Source organism: Salmo trutta, chromosome 2 (assembly GCF_901001165.1).
Source record: "Salmo trutta chromosome 2, fSalTru1.1, whole genome shotgun sequence".
Lineage (NCBI taxonomy): Eukaryota > Metazoa > Chordata > Actinopteri > Salmoniformes > Salmonidae > Salmo > Salmo trutta.
Genome location: NC_042958.1, coordinates 8,636,122 through 8,662,373, shown reverse-complemented (window position 1 = coordinate 8,662,373; position 26,252 = coordinate 8,636,122). Strand labels below are relative to the sequence as shown.

The 26,252-nt window shown below is 46.6% G+C and overlaps 1 protein-coding gene across 4 annotated transcripts in view; it reads right to left on the bottom strand.

Annotated features, from left to right (window-relative positions):
- LOC115150015 (guanine nucleotide-binding protein G(olf) subunit alpha) overlaps positions 1-26,252 on the bottom strand; it is a 69,918-nt gene that overhangs the window by 3,205 nt on the left and 40,461 nt on the right. For all 4 annotated transcript variants that reach the window (XM_029692876.1, XM_029692885.1, XM_029692894.1 and 1 more), the window contains exons 6-10: positions 7,049-7,103; positions 6,388-6,461; positions 5,711-5,769; positions 4,647-4,767; positions 12-142 (exon numbers count right to left, since the gene is read on the bottom strand). In XM_029692876.1, coding sequence (XP_029548736.1) covers positions 12-142; positions 4,647-4,767; positions 5,711-5,769; positions 6,388-6,461; positions 7,049-7,103 — 440 coding nt within the window. The remainder of the gene's footprint in view (positions 1-11; positions 143-4,646; positions 4,768-5,710; positions 5,770-6,387; positions 6,462-7,048; positions 7,104-26,252) is intronic.

Sequence of the window (26,252 nt, the reverse complement as noted above, 5' to 3'; positions counted from 1 at the left end):
GTAGTACCCACCTTCAGCCGGTACTGTATAGCGAACATACTCAGGGAAGTAGTCTTCAAGCTTGGATTTCCCTGCTAAGATCTTGTCAGCCAACATGTCCTGCTTGTTCAAGAACAGGATGACTGAAATGGTCCGTAGAAACCTGAAAACAAAGAATGGCGTGACTAGACAGGTATTTAAACAATCACATTGCGTCAGAGTTAGTGGAATGTGAACGGGCGGGTTTAAAAATAAAACTGTGGACCAGAGGGCAGCGAGAGCCAGACGAGGTGACTGTGGACCAGAGGGCAGCGAGAGCCAGACGAGGTGACTGTGGACCAGAGGGCAGCGAGAGCCAGACGAGGTGACTGTGGACCAGAGGGCAGAGAGAGCCAGACGAGGTGACTGTGGACCAGAGGGCAGCGAGAGCCAGACGAGGTGACTGTGGACCAGAGGGCAGCGAGAGCCAGACGAGGTGAATGTGATCCAGAGGGCAGCGAGAGCCAGACGAGGTGACTGTGGACCAGAGGGCAGCGAGAGCCAGACGAGGTGACTGTGGACCAGAGGGCAGCGAGAGCCAGACGAGGTGACTGTGGACCAGAGGGCAGCGAGAGCCAGACGAGGTGACTGTGGACCAGAGGGCAGCGAGAGCCAGACGAGGTGACTGTGGACCAGAGGGCAGCGAGAGCCAGACGAGGTGAATGTGATCCAGAGGGCAGCGAGAGCCAGACGAGGTGACTGTGGACCAGAGGGCAGCGAGAGCCAGACGAGGTGACTGTGGACCAGAGGGCAGCGAGAGCCAGACGAGGTGACTGTGGACCAGAGGGCAGCGAGAGCCAGACGAGGTGACTGTGGACCAGAGGGCAGCGAGAGCCAGACGAGGTGACTGTGGACCAGAGGGCAGCGAGAGCCAGACGAGGTGACTGTGGACCAGAGGGCAGCGAGAGCCAGACGAGGTGACTGTGGACCAGAGGGCAGCGAGAGCCAGACGAGGTGACTGTGGACCAGAGGGCAGCGAGAGCCAGACGAGGTGACTGTGATCCAGAGGGCAGCGAGAGCCAGACGAGGTGACTGTGGACCAGAGGGCAGCGAGAGCCAGACGAGGTGACTGTGGACCAGAGGGCAGCGAGAGCCAGACGAGGTGACTGTGGACCAGAGGGCAGCGAGAGCCAGACGAGGTGACTGTGGACCAGAGGGCAGCGAGAGCCAGACGAGGTGACTGTGGACCAGAGGGCAGCGAGAGCCAGACGAGGTGACTGTGGACCAGAGGCAGCGAGAGCCGAGGTGACGTGGACCAGAGGCAGCGAGAGCCAGACGGTGACTGTGGACCAGAGGGCAGCGAGAGCCAGACGAGGTGACTGTGGACCAGAGGGCAGCGAGAGCCAGACGAGGTGACTGTGGACCAGAGGGCAGCGAGAGCCAGACGAGGTGACTGTGGACCAGAGGGCAGAGAGAGCCAGACGAGGTGACTGTGATCCAGAGGGCAGCGAGAGCCAGACGAGGTGACTGTGATCCAGAGGGCAGCGAGAGCCAGACGAGGTGACTGTGGACCAGAGGGCAGCGAGAGCCAGACGAGGTGACTGTGGACCAGAGGGCAGCGAGAGCCAGACGAGGTGACTGTGGACCAGAGGGCAGCGAGAGCCAGACGAGGTGACTGTGGACCAGAGGGCAGCGAGAGCCAGACGAGGTGACTGTGGACCAGAGGGCAGCGAGAGCCAGACGAGGTGAATGTGATCCAGAGGGCAGCGAGAGCCAGACGAGGTGAATGTGATCCAGAGGGCAGCGAGAGCCAGACGAGGTGACTGTGGACCAGAGGGCAGCGAGAGCCAGACGAGGTGAATGTGATCCAGAGGGCAGCGAGAGCCAGACGAGGTGACTGTGATCCAGAGGGCAGCGAGAGCCAGACGAGGTGACTGTGGACCAGAGGGCAGCGAGAGCCAGACGAGGTGACTGTGGACCAGAGGGCAGCGAGAGCCAGACGAGGTGACTGTGGACCAGAGGGCAGCGAGAGCCAGACGAGGTGACTGTGGACCAGAGGGCAGCGAGAGCCAGACGAGGTGACTGTGGACCAGAGGGCAGCGAGAGCCAGACGAGGTGACTGTGGACCAGAGGGCAGCGAGAGCCAGACGAGGTGACTGTGGACCAGAGGGCAGCGAGAGCCAGACGAGGTGACTGTGGACCAGAGGGCAGCGAGAGCCAGACGAGGTGACTGTGGACCAGAGGGCAGCGAGAGCCAGACGAGGTGACTGTGGACCAGAGGGCAGCGAGAGCCAGACGAGGTGACTGTGGACCAGAGGGCAGCGAGAGCCAGACGAGGTGTCTGTGGACCAGAGGGCAGCGAGAGCCAGACGAGGTGACTGTGGACCAGAGGGCAGCGAGAGCCAGACGAGGTGACTGTGGACCAGAGGGCAGCGAGAGCCAGACGAGGTGAATGTGATCCAGAGGGCAGCGAGAGCCAGACGAGGTGACTGTGGACCAGAGGGCAGCGAGAGCCAGACGAGGTGACTGTGGACCAGAGGGCAGCGAGAGCCAGACGAGGTGACTGTGGACCAGAGGGCAGCGAGAGCCAGACGAGGTGACTGTGGACCAGAGGGCAGCGAGAGCCAGACGAGGTGACTGTGGACCAGAGGGCAGCGAGAGCCAGACGAGGTGACTGTGGACCAGAGGGCAGCGAGAGCCAGACGAGGTGACTGTGGACCAGAGGGCAGCGAGAGCCAGACGAGGTGACTGTGGACCAGAGGGCAGCGAGAGCCAGACGAGGTGACTGTGGACCAGAGGGCAGAGAGAGCCAGACGAGGTGACTGTGATCCAGAGGGCAGCGAGAGCCAGACGAGGTGACTGTGGACCAGAGGGCAGCGAGAGCCAGACGAGGTGACTGTGGACCAGAGGGCAGCGAGAGCCAGACGAGGTGACTGTGGACCAGAGGGCAGCGAGAGCCAGACGAGGTGACTGTGGACCAGAGGGCAGCGAGAGCCAGACGAGGTGACTGTGGACCAGAGGGCAGCGAGAGCCAGACGAGGTGACTGTGGACCAGAGGGCAGCGAGAGCCAGACGAGGTGACTGTGGACCAGAGGGCAGCGAGAGCCAGACGAGGTGGCTGTGGACCAGAGGGCAGCGAGAGCCAGACGAGGTGACTGTGGACCAGAGGGCAGCGAGAGCCAGACGAGGTGACTGTGGACCAGAGGGCAGCGAGAGCCAGACGAGGTGACTGTGGACCAGAGGGCAGCGAGAGCCAGACGAGGTGAATGTGATCCAGAGGGCAGCGAGAGCCAGACGAGGTGACTGTGGACCAGAGGGCAGCGAGAGCCAGACGAGGTGACTGTGGACCAGAGGGCAGCGAGAGCCAGACGAGGTGACTGTGGACCAGAGGGCAGCGAGAGCCAGACGAGGTGACTGTGGACCAGAGGGCAGCGAGAGCCAGACGAGGTGACTGTGGACCAGAGGGCAGAGAGAGCCAGACGAGGTGACTGTGATCCAGAGGGCAGCGAGAGCCAGACGAGGTGACTGTGGACCAGAGGGCAGCGAGAGCCAGACGAGGTGACTGTGGACCAGAGGGCAGCGAGAGCCAGACGAGGTGACTGTGGACCAGAGGGCAGCGAGAGCCAGACGAGGTGACTGTGGACCAGAGGGCAGCGAGAGCCAGACGAGGTGACTGTGGACCAGAGGGCAGCGAGAGCCAGACGAGGTGACTGTGGACCAGAGGGCAGCGAGAGCCAGACGAGGTGACTGTGGACCAGAGGGCAGCGAGAGCCAGACGAGGTGACTGTGGACCAGAGGGCAGCGAGAGCCAGACGAGGTGACTGTGGACCAGAGGGCAGAGAGAGCCAGACGAGGTGACTGTGATCCAGAGGGCAGCGAGCAGGGCAGCGAGAGCCAGACGAGGTGACTGTGGACCAGAGGGCAGCGAGAGCCAGACGAGGTGACTGTGGACCAGAGGGCAGCGAGAGCCAGACGAGGTGACTGTGGACCAGAGGGCAGCGAGAGCCAGACGAGGTGACTGTGGACCAGAGGGCAGCGAGAGCCAGACGAGGTGACTGTGGACCAGAGGGCAGCGAGAGCCAGACGAGGTGACTGTGGACCAGAGGGCAGCGAGAGCCAGACGAGGTGACTGTGGACCAGAGGGCAGCGAGAGCCAGACGAGGTGACTGTGGACCAGAGGGCAGCGAGAGCCAGACGAGGTGACTGTGGACCAGAGGGCAGCGAGAGCCAGACGAGGTGACTGTGGACCAGAGGGCAGCGAGAGCCAGACGAGGTGACTGTGGACCAGAGGGCAGCGAGAGCCAGACGAGGTGACTGTGGACCAGAGGGCAGCGAGAGCCAGACGAGGTGACTGTGGACCAGAGGGCAGCGAGAGCCAGACGAGGTGACTGTGGACCAGAGGGCAGCGAGAGCCAGACGAGGTGACTGTGGACCAGAGGGCAGCGAGAGCCAGACGAGGTGACTGTGGACCAGAGGGCAGCGAGAGCCAGACGAGGTGACTGTGGACCAGAGGGCAGCGAGAGCCAGACGAGGTGACTGTGGACCAGAGGGCAGAGAGCCAGACGAGGTGACTGTGGACCAGAGGGCAGAGAGCCAGACGAGGTGAATGTGGACCAGAGGGCAGAGAGCCAGACGAGGTGACTGTGGACCAGAGGGCAGAGAGCCAGACGAGGTGAATGTGGACCAACCTGTTATTCCAGATGCTCTTGAAGAGATCCAGTGATTCCCGGAGTCTGTTGGTGCTGTTGTCTTCCCTTATGACCATGTTATAACTGCTGCTTGCCGCCACAAAGATGATGGCCGTCACGTCTGAAAGAAATAGGAGCACAGTGAAATGGGTTGTTTCAGTACTCATTTATAAAAAACTTTAAAAAATGTAACCTTTATTTAACCAGACAAGTCAGTTAAGAACAAATTCTTATTTACAATGATGGCCTACACCAGCCAAAACCTAACCAGGACGATGCTGGGCCAGTTGTGCACCGCCATATGAGACTCCCAATCACGGTTGGTTGTGACACAGCCTGGAATTGAACCAGGGTCTGTAGTGACACTTCTAGCACTGAGATGCAGTGCCTTAGACCGCTGTGCCACTCGGGAGTGAGTACCAGATGCTGAGACCTCGCAAACCCCATCATATAGCATGTAATACTAATGAATCCTTCCGTATAAAATGTGGATCCAGATATGGTATACAACGCAGAGCTACTGCAACACAGTCGTCTGTCCCACCTCAAGCTAGCCTGTTAAGCTAAAGCCTGGGCATTATCATATGTGCTAACATGAGTCTTCCGGTTTCAGAAAAGTTTACTCGAAAAGGTTACTCGTTGACCATCATTCACCGAACCACCATAGTTACACTCGCAGCACAACACTGTGGGCAGCAGAACAACACTGTGGGCAGCAGAACGGCACTGTGGGCAGCAGAACGGCACAGTGGGGAGCAGAACGGCACAGTGGGGAGCAGAACGGCACAGTGGGGAGCAGAACGGCACAGTGGGGAGCAGAACGGCACAGTGGGGAGCAGAACGGCACAGTGGGGAGCAGAACGGCACAGTGGGGAGCAGAACGGCACAGTGGGGAGCAGAACGGCACAGTGGGGAGTAGAACTGCACTGTGGGGAGCAGAACAGCACGGTGGGCAGGAGAACAGCACGGTGGGCAGGAGAACAGCACGGTGGGCAGGAGAACAGCATGGTGGGCAGGAGAACAGCACTGTGGGTAGCAGAACCGTACACAGAATCCAAACTCACCGTTAAAGCACTGGATCCATTTTCTCCTCTCGTCTCTCTGGCCGCCTACATCAAACATACTGAGAGAGAGGGACAAACCTGTTAAGTTCTGTATGGTCCAATGTGTGGAGATGCCCATTTAACTCAACCATGTCTTGATCTCAAATCTTGAGAGACAGTCTATTGGACTAGTTTTCTACATGGAGTGACGGTGCTGGAAACAGAGCCCCCTTGTGGGTAACGTTAACCACAACACTAAACCACTTGGCAGTAGGTTGATTTGCCATGTCATGGTGTTTCAGTGCAGATACTTCTTTCCATTTAGTGTGCATTTGTTAGACAACCAAAATGTTCATTTCCAAAAAGGAAAAGAGAAAAGACTCTTCCAAAGAAATGTTGGTGGTTGACTGTAAATAGCATGATACTAATCACATTTGATTTTCACTTAAACTACATTTGTATTTTAACAAATTATGTCCTTATAACAAACAAAAACCTAACACAAACAGAAGCAAAGCTTTGTTGACAGCCATTTAGAGACAAATTAAAAACTACCCTAGATGACCACAAGGTGGGGACATTTCCATGATAACAGGAAACCACCATAGCCATGTACATACAGTACATTGTCCACACAGTTAAGACAACAGACAACGCTGTGTAACGTTACATCACAATGAAGGAAAGGGAACACTTACTGAAAGTTCACTTTGTCGACTTGAAATCTTGTTTCAAAAATACCTGAAGTCAAAACTCGGCAGCGAAGCAAGTCCTGGGGTTCAGAACAAGAGGGGCACAAAGATGAATAGATGCACAAAAATAAAAATAAAAATAAAAAGGAAGTAAGAGAGAATTTGAAAATAAATCAAACATTGATAAACTCCCATAACTGTTAGGTGAAATACCACAGTGTGCAGTCATGTTGCCATGAGAAAAGGGTAGCCAGTGGAGCACAAACAACAATGTAAATACAACCCATATTTATGTTGAGTTTCCCTTTCATACTTCAACTATTATCACATTGTTAAAACACTGTACACTGCCAACAATATAACATTTCAAATTAAATGTACTAATGTTTCCCTTGTTTATCTCCCTTTTGTTTATTGTCTGTTCTATTTGCTTTGGCAATGTAAACATGTTTCCCATGCCAATAAATCCCTTTGAATTGAATTGAGAGAGAGCGAAAAAGAGTGACAGAGAAAGAGCGAGAGAGAGAAATAAAGAAAGAGAGAAAGAGAGAGAGAAAGAGTAATGTTTTCCTACACAGTGCTTCAGATAACACAGCAAAACAACATTTAACATGTCATTTATCAGTACATTATAGCTATGCTCTAGAATGTTGAAAAGTCTTCTAACCTGATCTGTTGGTGTGTAGTCATTCGACCTCACAGACTCAATTTTGTTCAAGAAGCTGCAAAACACAAAACAAAAGACATAATTATATGACCTGGCCTGGATCTAAGGAACAGCACATATCACTGACATTACAGTAGAATAGATAAAGATCTGACTCTACACATTTTAACTAAGGAAAAGCATTAAGAAGAAATAGTCATATTTTCTTGTGTCTGTTGCCATGGTGTCTTTAAATCACTCCCATACCGCCCGCCCGCCCGCCCCCCAGTGTGTTCCTGGATAGATGCAGCATATGGCTGGATATGGCGGCTGGTTTTGGAGCTGGGGCTCTGAGACAGTCAGTGGTTAGGGACAGGAGAAGAGGGAGGGACAGTGAGAACTCTAGAGAAATACACACTACAACATAATGTTTTTCTATCAAACAGACAGTGGATCAGAGGTCTAGCCAAGCGCAGAACAATAATTTCATTACATATCTGTTCTAACTGCCAAAATAAAAGAAAAACTTGAGCAATTGAGGGATACAAAGTATATTGAAAGCAGGTGCGACCACACAGGTGTGGTTCCTGAGTCAATTAAGAAATGAACATCCCATCATGCTTAGGGTCATGTATAAAACGCACCCATTATTTTGGCTACGATGGCTAGAAGAGATCTCAGGGACTTTGAAAGAGGGGACTCAAAGTAGCTTAGGGGGTTAAAGGGTGTGTGTGTGTCTCAGTCTCCAGATCTCAACCCATTTGAACACTTACGGGAGATTCTGGTGTGGTGCCTGAGACAGCGTTTTCCAGCACCATCAACAAAAACACCAAATTATGGAATAATGGTGTCACATCCCTCCAGTAGAGTTCCAGACACTTGTAGAATCTATGCCAAGGCCCATTGAAGCTGTTCTGGCTCGTGGTGGCCCAACGCCCTATTAAGACACTTTATGTTGTTGATTTCTTTATTTTGGCAGTTTCCTGTATATATATATATATATATATATATATGACTGTATGTCATGTAAGACATATAACGGGGTCCGCTCTATTCACTGTATTTCTAATCTACTGCATTCTGAACATGTCACTTCACTGCATAGCTAAACTCAGCAAAAAAGTAACGTCCTCTCACTGTCAACTGTTTATTTTCAGCAAACTTAACATGTGTAAATATTTGTATGAACATAACAAGATTCAACAACTGAGACATAAACTGAACAAGTTCCACAGACATGTGATGAATAGAAATTGAATAATGTGTCCCTGAACAAAGGGGGGGTCAAAATCAAAAGTAAGTCAGTATCTGGTGTGGCCACAAGCTGCATTAAGTACGGCAGTGCACTTCCTCCTCATGGGCTGCACCAGATTTGCCAGTTCTTGCTGTGAGATGTTACCCCACTCTTCCACCAAGGCACCTGCAAGTTCCCGGACATTTCTGGGGAGAATGTCCCTAGCCCTCACCCTCCGATCCAACAGGTCCCAGACGTGCTCAATGGGATTGAGTTCCGGGCTCTTCGCTGGCCATGGCAGAACACTGACATTCCTGTCTTGCAGGAAATCAGCCATACTGCTCGTTCTGTGCGTGGTAGCATTGTCATGCTGGAGGGTCATGTCAGGATGAGCCTGCAGGAAGGGTACCACATGAGGGAGGAGGATGTCTTCCCTGTAACGCACAGCGTTGAGATTGCCTGAAATGACAACAAGCTCAGTCAGATGATGCTGTGACACACCGTCCCAGACCATGACGGACCCTCCACCCTCCACCTCCAAATCGCTCCAGAGTACAGGCCTCGGTGTAACACTCATTCCTTCGATAATAAATGCGAATCCGACCATCACCCCTGGTGAGACAAAACCGTGACTCGCCAGTGAAGAGCACTTTTTGCAAGTCCTGTCTGGTCCAGTGACGGTGGGTTTGTGCCCATAGGCGACGTTGTTGCCGGTGATGTCTACAAGCCCTCAGTCCATCCTCTCTCAACCTATTGCGGACAGTCTGAGCACTGATGGAGGGATTGTGCGTTCCTGGTGTAACTCGGGCAGTTGTAGTTGCCATCCTGTACCTGTCCTGCAGGTGTGATGTTCGGATGTACCGATCCTGTGCAGGTGTTGTTACACGTGGTCTGCCACTGCGAGTACGATCAGCTGTCCGTCCTGTCTCCCTGTAGCGCTGTCTTAGGCGTCTCACAGTATAGACATTGGAATTTATTGCAGTCCTCATGCCTCCTTGCGGCACATTCACGCAGATGAGCAGGGAGCCTGGGCATCTTTCTTTTGGTGTTTTTCAGAGTCAGTAGAAAGGCCTCTTTAGTGTCTTAAGTTTCCATAACTGTGACCTTAATTGCCTACCGTCTGTAAGCTGTTAGTGTCTTAACGACCATTCCACAGGTGCATGTTCATTAATTGTCTATGGTTCATTGAACAAGCATGGGAAACAGTGTTTAAACCCTTTACAATGAAGATCTGTGAAGTTATTTGTAATTTAATTTTTATGAAAGACAGGGTCCTGAAAAAGGGACATTTCTTTTTTTGCTGAGTTTATATCGCTAGGAGATATCGCTATGCTGACTGACTGACACTACTGCAGATCTCATCCCCAGGCTGTACCATCCCTCCCCAGCAGAGGGCGTCCCCCTCTTCCTGTTCCATTATTAAAGACAGCAGTTAGTTCCTGCCATAGAGCTTGATCAGACCATCTTGCTCTGGTGTGCACGAGCTGCATGTTCCCTGGGTGTATGTGTGTGTGTGTCCCTGCGGTCCCAAACCTCATGCACGCACACATTTGTAACCGCTGAACCAGCAGATACCACCCTAAACATCCCAATTCTATTTTACTCTATTCTGCTATCTTCTATTCTACATTGAGGAGGTAACCAACACAAAAGTCAGTTCTGTAAAGTTTTGTTTTGAGGTTGTGTTTTAACTTAAGAATTCACTTATAGGAAGTGACGGATATATAGACCTGCGTGTGATTACAATGATCACACGTTGAGCATTAGGGAGGTCCATTATCAAGTCTATTTAACCAGGTCCACTATAAAGGACTAACCAGGAAGTTACATCAGAATGTATTTAACCAGGTCCATTATAAAGGACTAAACAGGAAGTAACATCAGAATGTATTTAACCAGGTCCATTATAAAGGACTAACCAGGAAGTTACATCAGAATGTATTTAACCAGGTCCACTATAAAGGACTAACCAGGTAGTTACATCAGAATGTATTTAACCAGGTCCATTATAAAGGACTGACCAGGAAGTTACATCAGAATGTATTTAACCAGGTCCATTATAAAGGACTAACCAGGAAGTTACATCAGAATGTATATGAAGGCAATAACACAGTAACAACCTTATATTCTGTTTTTTTTATGGGACTAATTCAAACTATCACCATTAGGTACTTACTGACTTTATTGCCCCCATGGGGAAATTTTGTTGCAGTGTCATGTACACTTTAAACGTGGTCCTGGTTAAATACAGGTTGTTACTGTGTTATTGCCTTCATATACATTCTGATGTAACTTCCTGGTTAGTCCTTTATAATGGACCTGGTTAAATACATTCTGATGTAACTACCTGGTTAGTCCTTTATAGTGGACCTGGTTAAATACATTCTGATGTAACTACCTGGTTAGTCCTTTATAATGGACCTGGTTAAATACATTCTGATGTAACTTCCTGGTGAGTCCTTTATAATGGACCTGGTTAAATACATTCTGATGTAACTACCTGGTTAGTCCTTCATAGTGGACCTGGTTAAATACATTCTGATGTAACTTCCTGGTTAGTCCTTTATAATGGACCTGGTTAAATACATTCTGATGTAACTACCTGGTTAGTCCTTTATAATGGACCTGGTTAAATACATTCTGATGTAACTACCTGGTTAGTCCTTTATAATGGACCTGGTTAAATACATTCCGATGTAACTTCCTGGTTAGTCCTTTATAATGGACCTGGTTAAATACATTCTGATGTAACTACCTGGTTAGTCCTTTATAATGGACCTGGTTAAATACATTCTGATGTAACTACCTGGTTAGTCCTTTATAATGGACCTGGTTAAATACATTCTGATGTAACTTCCTGGTTAGTCCTTTATAATGGACCTGGTTAAATACATTCTGATGTAACTTCCTGGTTAGTCCTTTATAGTGGACCTGGTTAAATACATTCTGATGTAACTACCTGGTTAGTCCTTTATAATGGACCTGGTTAAATACATTCTGATGTAACTACCTGGTTAGTCCTTTATAGAGGACCTGGTTAAATACATTCTGATGTAACTTCCTGGTTAGTCCTTTATAATGGACCTGGTTAAATACATTCTGATGTAACTTCCTGGTTAGTCCTTTATAATGGACCAGTTGGTACAAGGCAGTTACCAATGGAATTATTTAGTAAGAACCATAGTTAATAAGATGTTACCAACCCTCTTATACAAGTTACACAAAGCCCAAAACAAAAAAGTATCCTGAGTTTGGGCCTGTAAACACTACCAAACACAGCCACGTTTCATAATTCACTCTCCCTGACTGAGTGACCCCCATCCCTTGCTACTAACACTCAGCTCTTAAACGCAAGGTTGAACTGTTACTCCACTAAACACAGGCCAGTGCTGCCCTGTTTTAATTTGACCCATGGACTTGTCCACAGACTAAATCTACTGGCTGGTGCTATTAATTGGTCGAATGGAAAGATGAGATCAATAGTTTCCACATTTTGAGTGTCTGTGGTGGTCAGTGTGGAAATCGGGTCACTCAACAAAACGATCACTCACGATACAACACACAGAGAATGGCTTTACCAGAAGAGCAGGGAAAGAAATATGGATGATTGGGAAGGCCTATACTGTAGTCTCTTCTAATGACTGCTAAAATTACAAAGAAGAGAATGGAAACATTTTAGACCCAAGTTATGACCTAAAGGCACATCTGGAAGCTTGGAGTATGAAGCCATTTCACAATAGGATGCTGTATACATAACACACACACACACTTTGTAACACCAAAGCAGGGCACTAAAATACACTGAAAAATATAAAACGCAACATGTAGTGTTGGTCCCATGTTTCATGAGCTGAAATAAAAGATCCCAGAAATTCTCCATATGCACAAAAAGCTGATTTCCTCAAATTCTGTTAGTAAGCATTTCTCCTTGGCCAAGACAATCCATCCACCTGACAACTGTGGCATATCAGCATGATCATTACACAGATGCACCTTGTGCTGGGGGCAATAAAAGGTCATTCTAAAATGTGCAGTTTTGTCACACAACACAATGTTATAGATGTTTAAAGTTTTGAAGGAGCGTGCAATTGGCATGCTGACTGCTGGAATTGACGTTAGGAGTGGTCTTAGTACCACTACATTGGCGTTAGGAGTGGTCTTAGTACCACTACATTGGCGTTAGGAGTGGTCTTAGTACCACTACATTGGCGTTAGGAGTGGTCTTAGTACCACTACATTGGCGTTAGGAGTGGTCTTAGTACCACTACATTGGCGTTAGGAGTGGTCTTAGTACTACTACTACTACTACTACTACTACTACTACTACTACTACTACTACTACTACTACTACTACTACTACTACTACATTGATGTTAGGAGTGTTCTTAGTACTACTACATTGACGTTAGGAGTGTTCTTAGTACTACTACTACATTGACGTTAGGAGTGTTCTTAGTAGTACTACTACATTGACGTTAGGAGTGTTCTTAGTAGTACTACTACTACTACATTTACGTAAGGGAGTGTTCTTAGTACTACATTGACGTTAGGAGTGTTCTTAGTACTACATTGACGTTAGGAGTGTTCTTAGTACTACATTGACGTTAGGAGTGTTCTTAGTACTACATTGACGTTAGGAGTGTTCTTAGTACTACATTGACGTTAGGAGTGTTCTTAGTACTACATTGACGTTAGGAGTGTTCTTAGTACTACATTGACGTTAGGAGTGTTCTTAGTACTACATTGACGTTAGGAGTGTTCTTAGTACTACATTGACGTTAGGAGTGTTCTTAGTACTACATTGACGTTAGGAGTGTTCTTAGTACTACATTGACGTTAGGAGTGTTCTTAGTACTACATTGACGTTAGGAGTGTTCTTAGTACTACATTGACGTTAGGAGTGTTCTTAGTACTACATTGACGTTAGGAGTGTTCTTAGTACTACATTGACGTTAGGAGTGTTCTTAGTACTACATTGATGTTAGGGAGTGTTCTTAGTACTACATTGATGTTAGGGAGTGTTCTTAGTACTACATTGATGTTAGGGAGTGTTCTTAGTACTACATTGATGTTAGGGAGTGTTCTTAGTGCTACATTGATGTTAGGAGTGTTCTTAGTACTACATTGATGTTAGGAGTGTTCTTAGTACTACATTGATGTCAGGAGTGTTCTTAGTACTACATTGACGTTAGGAGTGTTACTACTGGAGTCTGCCACTAGCACAGTCAGTGTAGTCAGCTCAACTATCCCCATTGAGACCGTGTCTGTGCCTCGACCTAGGTTGGGCAAAACTAAACATGGCGGTGTTCGCCTTAGCAATCTCACTCGAATAAAGACCACCTCCATTCCTGCCATTATTGAAAGAGATCGTGATACCTCACATCTCAAAATAGGGCTACTTAATGTTAGATCCCTCACTTCCAAGGCAGTTATAGTCAATGAACTAATCACTGATCATAATCTTGATGTGATTGGCCTGACTGAAACATGGCTTAAGCCTGATGAATTTACTGTGTTAAATGTGGCCTCACCTCCTGGTTACACTAGTGACCATATCCCCCGCGCATCCCGCAAAGGCGGAGGTGTTGCTAACATTTACGATAGCAAATTTCAATTTACAAAAAAACTACGTTTTCGTCTTTTGAGCTTCTAGTCATAAAATCTATGCAGCCAACTCAATCACTTTTTATAGCTACTGTTTACAGGCCTCCTGGGCCATATACAGCGTTCCTCACTGAATTCCTATCAGACATTGTAGTCACAGCAGATAATATTCAAATTTTTGGTGACTTTAATATTCACATGGAAAAGTCCACAGACCCACTCCAAAAGGCTTTCGGAGCCATCATCGACTCAGTGGGTTTTGTCCAACATGTCTCTGGACCTACTCACTGCCACAGTCATACTCTGGACCTAGTTTTGTCCCGTGGAATAAATGTTGTGGATCTTAATGTTTTTCCTCATAATCCTGGACTATCGGACCACCATTTTATTACGTTTGCAATCGCAACAAATAATCTGCTCAGACCCCAACCAAGGAGCATCAAAAGTCGTGCTATAAATTCTCAGACAACCCAAAGATTCCTTGATGCCCTTCCAGACTCCCTCTGCCTACCCAAGGACATCAGAGGACAAAAATCAGTTAACCACCTAACTGAGGAACTCAATTTAACTTTGCGCAATACCCTAGATGCAGTTGCACCCCTAAAAACATTTGTCATAAGAAACTAGCTCCCTGGTATACAGAAAATACACAAGCTCTGAAGCAAGCTTCCAGAAAATTGGAACGGAAATGGCGCCACACCAAACTGGAAGTCTTCCGACTAGCTTGGAAAGACAGTACCGTGCAGTATCGAAGAGCCCTAACTGCTGCTCGATCATCCTATTTTTCCAACTTAATTGAGGAAAATAAGAACACTCCAAAATGTATTTTTGATACTGTCGCAAAGCTAACTAAAAGCAGCATTCCCCAAGAGAGGATGGCTTTCACTTCAGCAGTAATAAATTCATGAACTTCTTTGAGGAAAAGATCATGATCATTAGAAAGCAAATTACGGACTCCTCTTTAAATCTGCGTATTCCTCCAAAGCTCCGTCGTCCTGAGTCTGCACAACTCTGCCAAGACCTAGGATCAAGGGAGACACTAAAGTGTTTCAGTACTATATCTCTTGACACAATGATGAAAATAATAATGGCCTCTAAACCTTCAAGCTGCATACTGGACCCTATTCCAACTAAACTACTGAAAGAGCTGCTTCCTGTGCTTGGTCCTCCTATGTTGAACATAATAAACGGCTCTATATCCACCAGATGTGTACCAAACTCACTAAAAGTGGCAGTAATAAAGCCTCTCTTGAAAAAGCCAAACCTTGACCCAGAAAATATAAAAAACTATCGGCCAATATCGAATCTTCCATTCCTCTCAAACATTTTTGAAAAAGCTGTTGCGCAGCAACTCACTGCATTCATGAAGACAAACAATGTATAGAAAACGCTTCAGTCTGGTTTTAGACCCCATCATAGCACTGAGACTGCACTTGTGAAGGTGGTAAATAACCTTTTAATGACGTCAGACCGAGGCTCTGCATCTGTCCTCGTGCTCCTAGATCTTAGTGCTGCTTTTGATACCATCGATCACCACATTCTTTTGGAGAGATTGGAAACACAAATTGGTCTACACGGACAAGTTCTGGCCTGGTTTAGATCTTATCTGTCAGAAAGATATCAGTTTGTCTCTGTGAATGGTTTGCCCTCTGACAAATCAACTGTAAATTTCGGTGTTCCTCAAGGTTCTGTTTTAGGACCACTATTGTTTTCACTATATATTTTACCTCTTGGGGATGTCATTCGAAAACATAATGTTAAATTTCACTGCTATGCGGATAACACACAGCTGTACATTTCAATGAAACATGGTGAAGCCCCAAAATTGCCCTCGCTAGAATCCTGTGTTTCAGACATAAGGAAGTGGATGGCTGCAACCTTTCTACTTTTAAACCCGGACAAAACAGAGATGCTTGTTCTAGGTCCCAAGAAACAAAGAGATCTTCTGTTAAATCTGACAATTAATCTTGATGGTTCTACAGTAGTCTCAAATAAAACTGTGAAGGACCTCGGCGTTACTCTGGACCCTGATCTCTCTTTTGAAGAACATATTAAGACTGCTTCAAGGGCAGCTTTTTTCCATCTACGTAACATTGCAAAAATCAAAAACTTTCTGTCCACAAATGATGCAGAAAAATGTATCCATGCTTTTGTTACTTCTAGGTTGGACTACTGCAATGCTCTACTTTTCGGCTACCCGGATAAAGCACTAAATAAACTTCAGTTAGTGCTAAATACGGCTGCTAGAATCCTGACTAGAACCAAAAAAAATTGATCATATTATTCCAGTGTTAGCCTCCCTACACTGGCTTCCTGTTAATTAAGGCAAGGACTGATTTCAAGGTTTTACTGCTAACCTACAAAGCATTACATGGGCTTGCTCCTACCCATCTTTCCGATTTGGTCCTGCCGTACATACCTACACGTACGCTACGGTCACAAGACGCAGGCCTCCTAATTGTCCCTAGAATTTCTAAGCAAACAGCTGGAGGCAGGGCTTTCTCCTATTGAGCTCCATTTTTATGGAATGGTCTGCCTACCCATGTGAGAGATGCAGACTCGGTCTAAACCTTTAAGTCTTTACTGAAGACTCATCTCTTCAGTGGGTCCTATGATTGAGTGTAGTCTGGTCCAGGAGTGTGAAGATGAACGGAAAGGCTCTGGAACAACGAACCGCCCTTGCTTTCTCGGCCTGGCCGGTTCCCCTCTCTCCACTGGGATTCTCTGCCTCTAACCCCATTACAGGGGCTGAGTCACTGGCTTATTGGTGTTCTTCCATGCCGTCCCTAGGAGGGGTGCGTCACTTGAGTGGGTTGAGTCACTGACGTGGTCTTCCTGTCTGGGTTGGCGCCCCCCCTTGGGTTGTGCCGTGGCGGAGATCTTTGTGGGCTATACTCGGCCTTGTCTCAGGATGGTAAGTTGGTGGTTGAAGATATCCCTCTAGTGGTGTGGGGGCTGTGCTTTGGCAAAGTGGGTGGGGTTATATCCTTCCTGTTTGGCCCTGTCCGGGGGTATCATCGGATGGGGCCACAGTGTCTCCTGACCCCTCCTGTCTCAGCCTCCAGTATTTATGCTGCAGTAGTTTATGTGTGAGGGGGCTAGTGTCAGTCTGTTATATCTGGAGTATTTATCCTGTCTTATCCGGTGTCCTGTGTGAATTTAAGTTCTGTAATTTCCGGACTATTGAGCGCACCTGAATATAAGCCGCACCCACTGAATTTTAAAAATAATATTATTTTGAACATAAATAAGCCGCACATGTCTATAAGCCGCAGGTGCCTACCGGTACATTGAAACAAATTAACTTTACACAGGCTTTAACGAAACACGGCTTGTAACAAAAATAAATAGGCTTTAACGAAACACGGCTTGTAAAAAAAAAAAAAAAAAATTGCAGTAAGCTTTGGTTGTCTTTTTTCACTGAGTCAATTCCTCACGCTGCTGTTTCCAACGTCTTATCATCGACTCATTAAGACCAAGCTCCCGTGCAGCAGCTCTATTTCCTTTTCCAACAGCCAGATCAATCGCCTTCAACTTGAAAGCTGCATCATATGCATTTCTCCGTGTCTTTGCCATGATGAGGGTGACAAAATTACTACCGTAATCAGAATGATGGGAAGTTTGAGAGCGCTCGATTTAAATCTAAACAGTAAACAAAAAAGTTGTTTGACCTTAACCCGTTCGGCAATTTCATTGGCCTAATGAAAGCTTCATGCCGCCACAAAACTGAGCACGTCACAGAATGTTTTTTTGGAGAAAAAAAATGTGAAAGTGGGAAAAATCCATATTAGCTGCGTCATTGTTTAAGCCGCGAGGTTCAAAGCGTGGGAAAAAAGTTGCGGCTTATAGTCCGGAAATTTTGGTTTGCTCTCTAATTCTCTTTCTTTCTTTCTTTCTCTCTCTCGGAGGACCTGAGCCCTAGGACCATGCCTCAGGACTACCTGACATGATGACTCCTTGTTGTCCCCAGTCCACCTGGCCGTGCTGCTGCTCCAGTTTCAACTGTTCTGCCTGCGGCAATGGATCCCTGACCTGTTCACCGGACGTGCTACCTGTCCCAGACCTGCTGTTTTCAACTCTCTAGAGACAGGAGGAACGGTAGAGATACTCTCAATGATCGGCTATGAAAAGCCAACTGACATTTATTCTTGGAGGTGCTGACTTGTTGCATCCTCGACAACTGTGATTATTATTATTTGACCATGCTGGTCATTTATGAACATTTGAACATCTTGGCCATGTTCTGTTATAATCTCCACCCACCACAGCCAGAAGAGGACTGGCCACCCCTCATAGCCTGGTTCCTCTCTAGGTTTCTTCCTGGGTTTTGGCCTTTCTAGGGAGTTTTTCCTAGCCACCGTGCTTCTACACCTGCATTGCTTGCTGTTTGCGGTTTTAGGCTGGGTTTGTGTACAGCACTTTGAGATATCAGCTGATGTAAGAAGGGCTATATAAATAAATTTGATACTACATTGATGTTAGGAGTGTTCTTAGTACTACATTGATGTTAGGAGTGTTCTTAGTACTACTACTACTACATTGATGTTAAGAGTGTTATTAGTACTACTACTGCATTGATGTTAGGGAGTGTTCTTAGTACTACATTGATGTTAGGGAGTGTTCTTAGTACTACATTGACGTTAGGAGTGTTCTTAGTACTACATTGATGTTAGGGAGTGTTCTTAGTACTACATTGATGTTAGGAGTGTTCTTAGTACTACTACTACATTGGTGTTAGGGAGTGTTCTTAGTACTACTAGATTGATGTTAGGAGTGTTGTAAATACTACTAGAGCCTATGATAGGAGCTCTTCTTCTGCCTGACAATGGAGAGAGTTTTTATGAGGAAAGACGGGGCCATTTTGCATCCTGACAGATACATTAAACAGATTAAGACTTGCACCAGTGTTTCTGCTGCACTTATTTTGCTGTGGTGCCGCGCCACAGCAAAATCATTGCCGCCACGGCAAAAAAATATGGAACATGAAAAAAATATGAATTCGGAAGCGCACTTCGAAGATGCTATAACATTTCCATTTTCCCTGCAAAGAAAACAAGTAATAAATAGAAAAATCAGACACCACCATAGTAGAATAGTTGATTTATTTATCTAGTCGGCTTGTTCTTGTATGTTCTATGCTAGAGAAATATTCCTTGAGGCACATTCAAGTTACGAGTGCCACAGAGAGGAAACCATGCATTCTGACAAGCAGTCAATGCAATCGCGGTGAAAACAGCCATTTTAAATGGCCTTTGTTAAACAGAGGGGGATCCCAGCTTTCCATTCCTACTTTATTTATTTATTAACTCTTATATATGCGAGAACCGCACCATTTTAAATCTGGAGTTTATAGCAGCATCATTGTTAAGCAGGTTACTGCTCTGCAGCAATTGGATGTGAGCGCATAAATGTACCAGGGGTTAAATGTAACACGGGTCAATTGTAGGGTAACTTGGGGTAAAACGCCACCCTACCTCAAAATATATTGTTTTTGAGTGACTTAAAATTGTGATGAGACAAGACAACATTTTTAGTTGAGCAAAAGTAGTGGCAACCAGGGACAGCTGGGAGAAAAAATGGTGATATGGAGTGGTTTCAGTGAGTACTGAAGTTACCCTAACAGACAGACACAGTGAATATAATGTAGGCCTATGTAAAAAATGTTGGGAGATAAAATGTATCACTAGGATGCTAACTAGGTTAAAGATTACATTTTGGATCTGGCTAATAATTAGCCCAATAGAGTAAATGCAGATAGGAAACTCCTTGCTTCAGCCACTATGCTGCATCAGTTGGGCTTCAGGTGATAATGTTTATTGCTAGTACTATGCATACTATGCGGACCATGCATATGTTACAAATAAACTCAGCAAAAAAAGAATCGTCCTCTCACTGTCAACTGCGTTTATTTTCAGGAAACTTAACATGTGTATAAATTTGTATTTACATTTGTACATAACAACATTCAACAACTGAGACATAAACTAAACAAGTTCCACAGACATGTGACGAACAGAAATTAAATACTGTGTCCCTGAACAAAGGGGAACGGGGGTCAAAATCAAAAGTAACAGTCAGTATCTGGTGTGGCCACCAGCTGCATTAAGTACTACACCATATTTGCCAGTTCTTGCTGTGAGATGTTACCCCACTCTTCCACCAAGGCACCTGCAAGTTCCCGAACATTTCTGGAGGGAATGGCCCTAGCCCTCACCCTCCGATCCAACAGGTCCCAGACGTGCTCAATGGGATTGAGATCTGGGCTCTTCGCTGTCCATGGCAGAACACTGAAATTCCTGTCTTGCAGGAAATCACGCACAGACCGAGCAGTATGGCTGGTGGCATTGTCATGCTGGAGGGTCATGTCAGGATGAGCCTGCAGGAAGGGTACCACATGAGGGAGGAGGATGTCTTTCCTGTAACACACAGCGTTGAGATTGCCTGAAATGACAACAAGCTCAGTCAGATGATGCTGTGACACACCACCCCAGACCATGACGGACCCTCCACCTCCAAATCGATCCTGCTCCAGAGTACAGGCCTCGGTATAACGCTCATTCCTTCAACAATAAACGCAAATCCGACCATCACCCTTGGTGAGACAAAACCGTGACTCGTCAGTGAAGAGCACTTTTTGCCAGTCCTGTCTGGTCCAGCAACGGTGGGTTTGTGCCCATAGGTGACGTTGTTGCCGGTGATGTCTGGTGAGGACCTGCCTTACAACAGGCCTACAAGCCCTCAGTCCAGCCTCTCAGCCTATTGCGGACAGTCTGAGCACTGATGGAGGGATTGTGTGTTCCTGATGTAACTCGGGCAGTTGTTGTTGCCATCCTCTACCTGTCCCGCAGGTGTGATGTTCGGATGTACCGATCCTGTGCAGGTGTTGTTACACGTGGTCTGCCACTGCGAGGACAATCAGCTGTCTGTCCTGTCTCCCTGTAGCGCTGTCTTAGTCGTCTCACAGTACGAACATTGCAATTTATTGCCCTGGCCACATCTGCAATCCTCATGCCTCCTTGCAGCATGCCTAAGGCACGTTCATGCAGATGAGCAGGGACCCTGGGCATCTTTCTTTTGGTGTTTCTCAGAGTCAGTAGAAAAGCCTCTTTAGTGTCCTAAGTTTTCATAACTGTGACCTTAATTGCCTATATCTGTAAGCTGTTAGTGTCTTAACGACTGTTCCACAGGTGCATGTTCATTAATTGTTTATGGTTCATTGAACAAGCATGGGAAACAGTGTTTAAACCCTTTACAATGAAGATCTGTGAAGTTATTTGGATTTTTACGAATTATCTTTGAAAGACAGGGTCCTGAAAAAGGGAAGTTTCTTTTCTTGCTGAGTTTACATTTACCAATATGTTATTGGGCTCATTTCTGGAGGTGGAAATTACATTTTATATGTCAGCATAATTTTCTTTTCATTTATTTTGGAGTAGAATGTCCTTTTAAAAGTCACCAGAACTGAGCTTCTCAGTACTTCCACATAATAAACAAAATCCAGGGGGGGAAACCCCACTCCCAGAACAACCCCCCCCCCCCCCACTGCTACACATTTTTCCAGAGGAAACACTTACGTGCAAATACACCCCCCCCACACACAGAGACAGACCCAGCTGCAGGGGAGCTGGTGCTAAAAATAACCCTGGGAATGGATCTTCAGATTATACAAGCCAGGAGCAGGCGTATAAACACACACACACACACTGTACCTGGGGGGGGGGGGGGGGGGGACAGCTAAGCACATACACTCAGCAGGACCTATCAGTGTGACACACACACACACACACACACACACACACACACACAAGTAGATTTATGTGCAAACCTTTGAGGAACTGCTCACGACGAGAGAGGTCTGTCTAAACGTCTACAGCTGTTCCAATCGTTAACTTCCCTAAGTAAAACTGGGACAAATATATAATAGCAGAGCTCTGATAGGATGTTTTATTCCTCCAAAAGGAACGTGGCCAAGCCAATACAGCTTTTCTTGACTCTATACTGACTGAATTGAGCAGACGGGGTAAGGCTCCATTTGTGTTATTCCTCTAGTGGCCTCTGGGTGGCGCCCCCTCTGATGGGCGAAGCGAGAACGCCTCCTTTGGTGACCGACTGTGCCTGCATTGGGCTGCAGCTGGGTTGCTACGGCAACCCCTGTCAGCGGGGTCGATAGAGAGCGCTCCTCCTCTTCCTTAGCTGGCTTACGCTCGCTCACACGCGCACACACACACACAATTTACAGAGATGTGTGTATGCGCCTAGGCCTCTTCCCATAACAGCTGGACCTAACTGACTGGGGAGAGAAGTCACAACAGCTGGATCTAACTGACTGACGAGAGAAGTCACAACAGCTGGATCTAACTGACTGGGAAGAGAAGTCACAACAGCTGGATCTAATTGACTGGGAAGAGAAGTCACAACAGCTGGATCTAACTGACTGGGAAGAGAAGTCACAACAGCTGGATCTAACTGACTGACGAGAGAAGTCACAACAGCTGGATCTAACTGACTGGGGAGAGAAGTCACAACAGCTGGATCTAACTGACTGACGAGAGAAGTCACAACAGCTGGATCTAACTGACTGGGAAGAGAAGTCACAACAGCTGGATCTAACTGACTGGGAAGAGAAGTCACAACAGCTGGATCTAACTGACTGGGAAGAGAAGTCACAACAGCTGGATCTAACTGACTGACGAGAGAAGTCACAACAGCTGGATCTAACTGACTGGGAAGAGAAGTCACAACAGCTGGATCTAACTGACTGGGAAGAGAAGTCACAACAGCTGGATCTAACTGACTGGGAAGAGAAGTCACAACAGCTGGATCTAACTGACTGACGAGAGAAGTCACAACAGCTGGATCTAACTGACTGGGAAGAGAAGTCACAACAGCTGGATCTAACTGACTGGGAAGAGAAGTCACAACAGCTGGATCTAACTGACTGGGAAGAGAAGTCACAACAGCTGGATCTAACTGACTGGGAAGAGAAGTCACAACAGCTGGATCTAACTGACTGGGAAGAAAAGTCACAACAGCTGGATCTAACTGACTGGGAAGAGAAGTCACAACAGCTGGATCTAACTGACTGGGAAGAGAAGTCACAACAGCTGGATCTAACTGACTGGGAAGAAAAGTCACAACAGCTGGATCTAACTGACTGGGAAGAGAAGTCACAACAGCTGGATCTAACTGACTGGGAAGAGAAGTCACAACAGCTGGATCTAACTGACTGGGAAGAGAAGTCACAACAGCTGGATCTAACTGACTGGGAAGAGAAGTCACAACAGCTGGATCTAACTGACTGGGAAGAGAAGTCATAAACTACCTAAAGAATCAGAGTACATCACACACACACAGTCTTCAAATTGTATCTGTCTAGAAACCTCTGCACATGCACAAACAATGACCAAAGGCTGTGTGCTGAGTAATGAAGGTGACAAACTAGAGAAGGAATCAAAATGTCTGACGAGGACCTAGTGGTGAAGGCAGTCAGAGGAGAAGGATGGGCCTTCAACTATCCTCCATTTTAGATGCATTACCACCAGGATTGGAGCTATTTAGTGTAGTTGCCATACAGGCATGTATACAGAAGTTGCCATATACATTTTTTTATTTTACCTTTATTTAACCAGGTAGGCCAGTTGAGAACAAGTTCTCATTTACAACTGCGACCTGGCCAAGATAAAGCAAAGCAGTGCGACACAAACAACAACACAGAGTTACACATGGAATAAACAAACATACAGTCAATAATACAATAGAAAAAGTATACATACAGTGTGTGCAAATTAGGTAGGATAAGGGAGGTAAGGCAATAAACAGGCCACGGTGGCAAAGTAATTACAATATAGCAATTAAACACTGGAATGGTAGATGTGCAGAAGATGAGTGCGCAAGTAGAGATACTGGGGTGCAAAGGAGCAAAATAAATAACAGTATGGGGATGAGGTAGTTGGATGGGCTATTTACAGATGGTCTATGTACAGGTGCAGTGATCTCTGAGCTACTCTGACAGCTGGTGCTTAAATTTAGTGAGGGAGAAATGAGTCTCCAGCTCCAGTGATTTTTGCAGTTTGTTCCAGTCATTGGCAGCAGAGAACTGGAAGGACAGGCGGCCAAATGAGGAGTTTGCTTCAGGGGTGATCAGTGAAATATACCTGCTGGAGCGAGATAAGGAGGAGCTTTACCTAGCAAAGACTTATAGATGACCTGGAGCCAGTGGGTTTGGCGACGAATATGAAGCAAGGGCTAGCCAACGAGAGCATACAGGTCGCAGTGGTGGGTAGTGTATGGGGCTTTGGTGACAAAACGGATGGCACTGTGATATACTGCATCCAATTTGATGAGTAGAATGTTGGAAGCTATTTTGTAAATGACATCGCCGAAGTCAAGGATCGGTAGGATAGTCAGTTTTACGAGGGTATGTTTGGCAGCATGAGTGAAGGATGCTTTGTTGCGAAATAGGAAGCCGATTCTAGATTTTATTTTGGATTGGAGATGCTTAATATGAGTCTGGAAGGAGAGTTTACAGTCTAACCAGACCCCCTAGGTATTTATAGTTGTCCACATATTCTAAGTCAGAACCATCCAGAGTAGTGATGCTGGACACAATTTTCCCTAAAAATAAGTTGAAATTGACCAAAGTATTTGGTCTCCACAATTCATTATTTCACTGTTAATAAAACAGAACCTTTGTTTTTTTGATTCAGAACTTAATATATCCATTTAAATTGACATCCTAGACTTAATATCTGGTAGCACAAACTTTGGTCAAAATAACTGCAATCAAGTCCAGCGTTTTGTCTTGAATCATTCCTGGGTACTTTTTAAAGTGTGTTTGGGGTCATTGTCCTGCTGGAAGACCCATAACCTTTGACGGAGACCCAGCTTTCTGTCACTGGGTCTGACATTGCGCTCCAAAATGCCTTGGTATTCTCCTGATTTCATGAAGCCATACACATGTTCAAGGCACTCAGTGCCAGAGGAAGAAAGCAACCCCAAAGTATCACTGAACCTCCTCCATGTTTGACTGTAGGGAAGGTGTTATTTTCATTGAAAGCTTTATTTTGCTTTCTGTAAACATAGAGATGGTGTGCTTTACCAAACAGCAATTTTTTGTCCACAGGACATTCTCCCAGAAGGACTTTGACATGTTCCAATGTGTTTTTCCAAATTGCAGTCAAGTTTTTTACGTCCCTCTCTCAGCAGTGGGGTCCTCCTGGGTCTCCTACCATATAACCCCCTTTCATTGAGCTGGTGACGGACGGTGCGAATTGAAACTGTCGTACTTTGTGTCTAAAGTTCAGCTTGAATCTGTGTGGCAGTTGATCGAGGTGCTTTCTCCACCATTGGAACAATCCTTCGCTGCAATCTTCCATCAAGTTCTCTCTTGCGGCCACGTCCAGTGTAGTTGGCTACAGTGGCATTGGCCTTCTTGATAACATTACGTACAATGGAAACAGGAACATCAAGATCCGTGGAGATGGACATGTAGCCTTGAGATTGTCCATGCTTGGCTATAATCTTGTGTCTGACCTCCTCAGATAATTCTCTGGTTGTGTTTGTTTTCTCCATCATGCTCATTGCGGTACACACAGTGACACAAAACAGAAGAATGAGTCCATTTCTCTATTCAAACTGGTTGAATTAGCGATTTTTATATTGCAGGCACCTGCAACTCACCATAGAGAGCCATAGTAAGTTCAATTCCAAAGTAAAGGACAATCACCTGCTTGAAATCAAATTATTTCTAACCACTTCTAGAAGGTGCAAATAATATTGTCCGGGCCATTTTAGGATTTCTTTGTGGAATAAGCTAACATTTAGTAAATGATTCAGATATTTTGGTTTTGTTGAACTGCAAACCAAAGACACATACGTGGATATCAAAAGACGTTTTAATTTCAACCGTTTTCTGGAAGAAATTGTGCATTATTTGAAAAAAGTGCAAGGGTGCCAATATTTTTGGCCACGACTATATAATTCTAAGAAGCAGAATATCTTCAGAGCATTGGTGTGGGACTGTGTATTAGCGCGTGAGTTACATGCATGACAAATGCTCTGCTCTGTGTCTCTAGTCTGTGTGGTGCCGTCCCCTCCACACACACACACCTGATTGATAGAGGAGGGGGTGGAAGGCACTGGGGGCTTCACACAAGGATGAGCTGTCTGCAAGCACACACACATTCCTCTAGGGGCCACCTATCCCTATCCAGTAGCACCACAAACGTGTGTGTGTGTGTGTTTTGCTATAATCAGAGCTGGTGTCACAATGATATCCTCTCCTAAGCCTTCAGCCCGTGTGGCTTGGTTGAGTTGAATGTTTGTCAGGACTGTGTGAGGACTGTGTGAGTGCAAAAGCAAAGCAATCTATATGTGCACTGTCTCACC